This window comes from Grus americana, chromosome 8 (assembly GCF_028858705.1).
Source record: "Grus americana isolate bGruAme1 chromosome 8, bGruAme1.mat, whole genome shotgun sequence".
In the NCBI taxonomy this organism is placed as follows: domain Eukaryota; kingdom Metazoa; phylum Chordata; class Aves; order Gruiformes; family Gruidae; genus Grus; species Grus americana.
In genome coordinates this window covers 33,357,704-33,360,899 of record NC_072859.1, presented here as the reverse complement: position 1 = coordinate 33,360,899, position 3,196 = coordinate 33,357,704, and the positions used below count along the sequence as shown (strand labels likewise).

At 67.7% G+C, this 3,196-nt stretch overlaps 1 protein-coding gene across 1 annotated transcript; it reads right to left on the bottom strand.

Moving 5' to 3' along the window:
* Nucleotides 1-553: 553 nt before the first annotated feature.
* On the bottom strand, nucleotides 554-2,350 carry FOXD3 (forkhead box D3). Its single transcript, XM_054833665.1, has one exon. It carries the CDS (start codon nucleotides 2,233-2,235, stop codon nucleotides 1,018-1,020), a length of 1,218 nt encoding a protein of 405 aa, XP_054689640.1. The 5' UTR covers nucleotides 2,236-2,350; the 3' UTR covers nucleotides 554-1,017.
* Nucleotides 2,351-3,196: the final 846 nt, after the last annotated feature.

Genomic DNA, 3,196 nt, shown 5'->3' with positions numbered 1-3,196 from the left:
CAAAATAAATAGTAAACATTGCTTAGATAGCCCCAGCATGTTTTATTTAAAACAATTTCTCTTATAATTAGCTACGAAAGCCAACCCAAAGCGTACCTATTCCGGCCGGGAAGGGGCAGGATCCCGCAGCGCCGGGATGCAGAGCCGAAGTCAGGGTGAGAAAAATTAATATATTTAGGAAAAAAAAAATATGGCACGGTTGAGGGACTCTCGGATCTGCCGGGGAAGGTTTAATTTTGAAGGAATCGGTGTGACGCTGGACCCGCCGCGGCGGCCGGTCCGGCAACGAGCGGGGCCGGTCGCTGTCGTTGCGCGGCCGCGGACGGCGCATCCCGAAGCGGCAGAAGGTACTCGCGGGGCCGTGGGAAACCCGTCCGGCATCGCACCGAGACCGGCGAACCCCAAATCTCCGCGGAAAGAAGAGGGATGGAGCTCCGCGACCGATGGAGCTCCGCTCGCCCGTTGGATTTTCCAGCCTCCGCGGTCCCCGCAGCTCGTCCTTCGGGTGGGTGCTCAAAGATACGCCTCTCACACAAACACGGGCAGAGCATTTTAAAAATTTATTTACAAAGTTGTGTACAACACGAAGGGATAACATTTAGAATACATATATTCATTCATATATAAACAGACTTCTATAATAGAATGACAGCGTTTTCCTCCTTTGTTTTTTTTTCCTCCAAAATTCTTTTTTTGTTGTTCGTTCGTTTAATATTTAAAATTTCCCCCGCTTAATTTTTTTATACATTTTTTTTCCTCGTTTGTTCGTTTATTTCAGATAAAACCGCTCGGAGCGCCGGAACCTTCAAAAAAAGTGAAAGTTCGCGGCTCCTAATCGCGACCGTCATTTCGCCTCTTTAGAAAAATAAAAACCCCGAAAGCAACGTCAGTGATTTTTGATACAAATATGTACAAGCGGCGGCGGCGGGCGGCCGATGCCCCGCTGCTCGGAGCCCGGGCGGGGCGGCCGCGGAGCCCCGAGGGGGCGGCCGGGCTGCAGGAACTCACTGCCCGGGGCTACTGCGCCGGCCACTTGGCCTGCACGGCGGCGGCGGGGGCTGCGGGCTGCAGGAACTGCCCCGCGATGATGTTGGTAGGCACGCTGAGGATGGGGGCGATGGCGGCGGTGGTCCTGGCCAGCGCCAGCGGCTGGTGGGCCATCAGGGCCGACTGCACGGTGACGGGCGGCCGCAGGAAAGTCTGGGCGCTGGCGGCCAAGCTGGCGGCCGGGACGCCGATGATGTTCTCGATGCTGAAGGAGGGGCGGCTGCTGGGCTCCGACTTGACGATGGAGCCGGCGGCCCCCAGGCTGTTGAGCTGCAGCTGGAGGCTGGGGCTGAGCTGGGAGTTGAAGGCTTTGCGGCTGAGCTCGCTGGACGGCAGCAGCGGCACGGCCGGCGGCAGCATGGGCCCCACGGGGGGGATGTAGGGGTACTGCAGCGCGGCGGCGGCGGCCGCGGGGTGGGTGTAGGCGCCGGGGTGCAGCCCGTAGGGGCGGCCGTAGGGGCCGGCGAGGCCGTAGGCGCCGAAGCCCTGCATCATCAGCGCCGTCTGGTCCCGCAGGTGCTCCTGCTGGTGCCGCTTGAAGCGCTTCCTGCGGCGGAGGAAGCTGCCGTTGTCGAACATGTCCTCGGACTGCGGGTCCAGCGTCCAGTAGTTGCCCTTGCCCGGGTTGCCGGGCTCCCGGGGGATCTTGACGAAGCAGTCGTTGAGGGAGAGGTTGTGGCGGATGCTGTTCTGCCAGGCAGGGAACTTCTCCCGGTAGTAGGGGAAGCGGTTGCTGATGAACTCGCAGATGCCGCTGAGCGTCAGCTTCTTCTGCGGGCTCTGCAGGATGGCCATGGTGATCAGGGCGATGTACGAGTAGGGCGGCTTCACCAGGCTGCTCTTGGGCTTGCTTTGCCCCGCCGCCGCCCCGCCGCCGCCGCCGCCGCTCGCCCCCTCCTCGCCGCCCCCCTTGCCGCCCTCGGCCGCGCCGCCGGGGGCCACCTCGGCCGGGCTGCCGCTGCCGCTGCTGCCGCTCTCCGCGCCCGCGCCCGCCTCCGCGGGCAGCGCCAGCTCCGCCGCCTCGTCCAGCGGCAGGCGCGGCAGGGCGGCGGGGCTGCCGGCCTCGCCGTCGCTGTCCTTGCCCAGCCCGTCGTCGCCCTCGCCCACCACGTCGATATCCACATCCTCGGCCGCCGGGACGGTAGGGCCGGACATGTCGCTGGCGCTGCCGCCGCCCGACAGGGTCATCCCCGCTCGGCGGACGGGGCGCGGCGGCGGGGCCTCCCGCCCGCACCCGGCGGCGCGGCGGGCTCCCCCCGCGCCCCCCTCCCGCCGCTCCTCCGACCGGCCCCTGGGGCTAGACCCGAGCGGCCCGGCTGCCCCCCGCGGCGCCGTCCCCGCGGGGCATGGGGCGGCCGCGCCCGCTCCTCTCCCGTCCGCGGCGTCCCGCGGCGCGGGGCTGCCCTGGCCGCCCGGTCACCTCCGGCTGCGCGCCCCGCTCCCGCCGCCGGGCATCGGGGATCAGGCGGCGACGCTGGCTCCCGCCCGCCGCGATGGACGCCCGCGGGCGCCGGGCATGGGGCCGCCGCCGCCGCCGCGGCTCCGCGGGCACCCGCCGCTCCACCGCTCTGCTCCGCGGTCGCGGCCCCGCCGCGCACCGCTCCGCCGCCCTCGGCTTTTTTTTTTTTTTTTTTTCTCTTTCCTCCTCTTTCCTGGGTTGTTTTTTTTTTCCCCCCCTTGGCGGAGGGAGGGGACGGAGCTCCCGGCGGCCGGGCGGGGCGGGGGCAGGAGGCCGGGGCGTCGCGGGGCCTCGCTCGCCACTTTGGAAGCGCGGCGGTCCGGACTGCCTGATAGATTACTTTCCCGTTAAAGATATACTCGGAGGCGGCGCCACGTGACCGCGTGACGTCAGGCGCCCCGCTGTGAAGTCATGCAAAACTCGAGTTGTTTCATGGACTGTCAACAAAGAGCAGCGGCGGCTCCGCTCGGCCCGCCCGCCCCGTCGGGCCGCCCGCCCCGCCGGGACCCCGCCGCCCGCTGCCCGCTGGGACCCGCGGGCACCGGGACCCGCCGGCCCCAGCAGCCGCCCCCCGCGGCCCAGCGCGGAAAAGTTGCTGCGCCGGGGCTCGTCGCCGCCGCCGCCGCTCTCGGTGCGGCGGGCCCGGAGGCCGCCGCGGTGCGCTCGGCAGCGGCCGCCCCGGCCGAGCGC

Coding starts and splice junctions, on each gene's coding strand:
- FOXD3 (XM_054833665.1), bottom strand. CDS start 2,235: ATGACCCTGTCGGGCGGCGGCAGCGCCAGCGACATGTCCGGCCCTACC.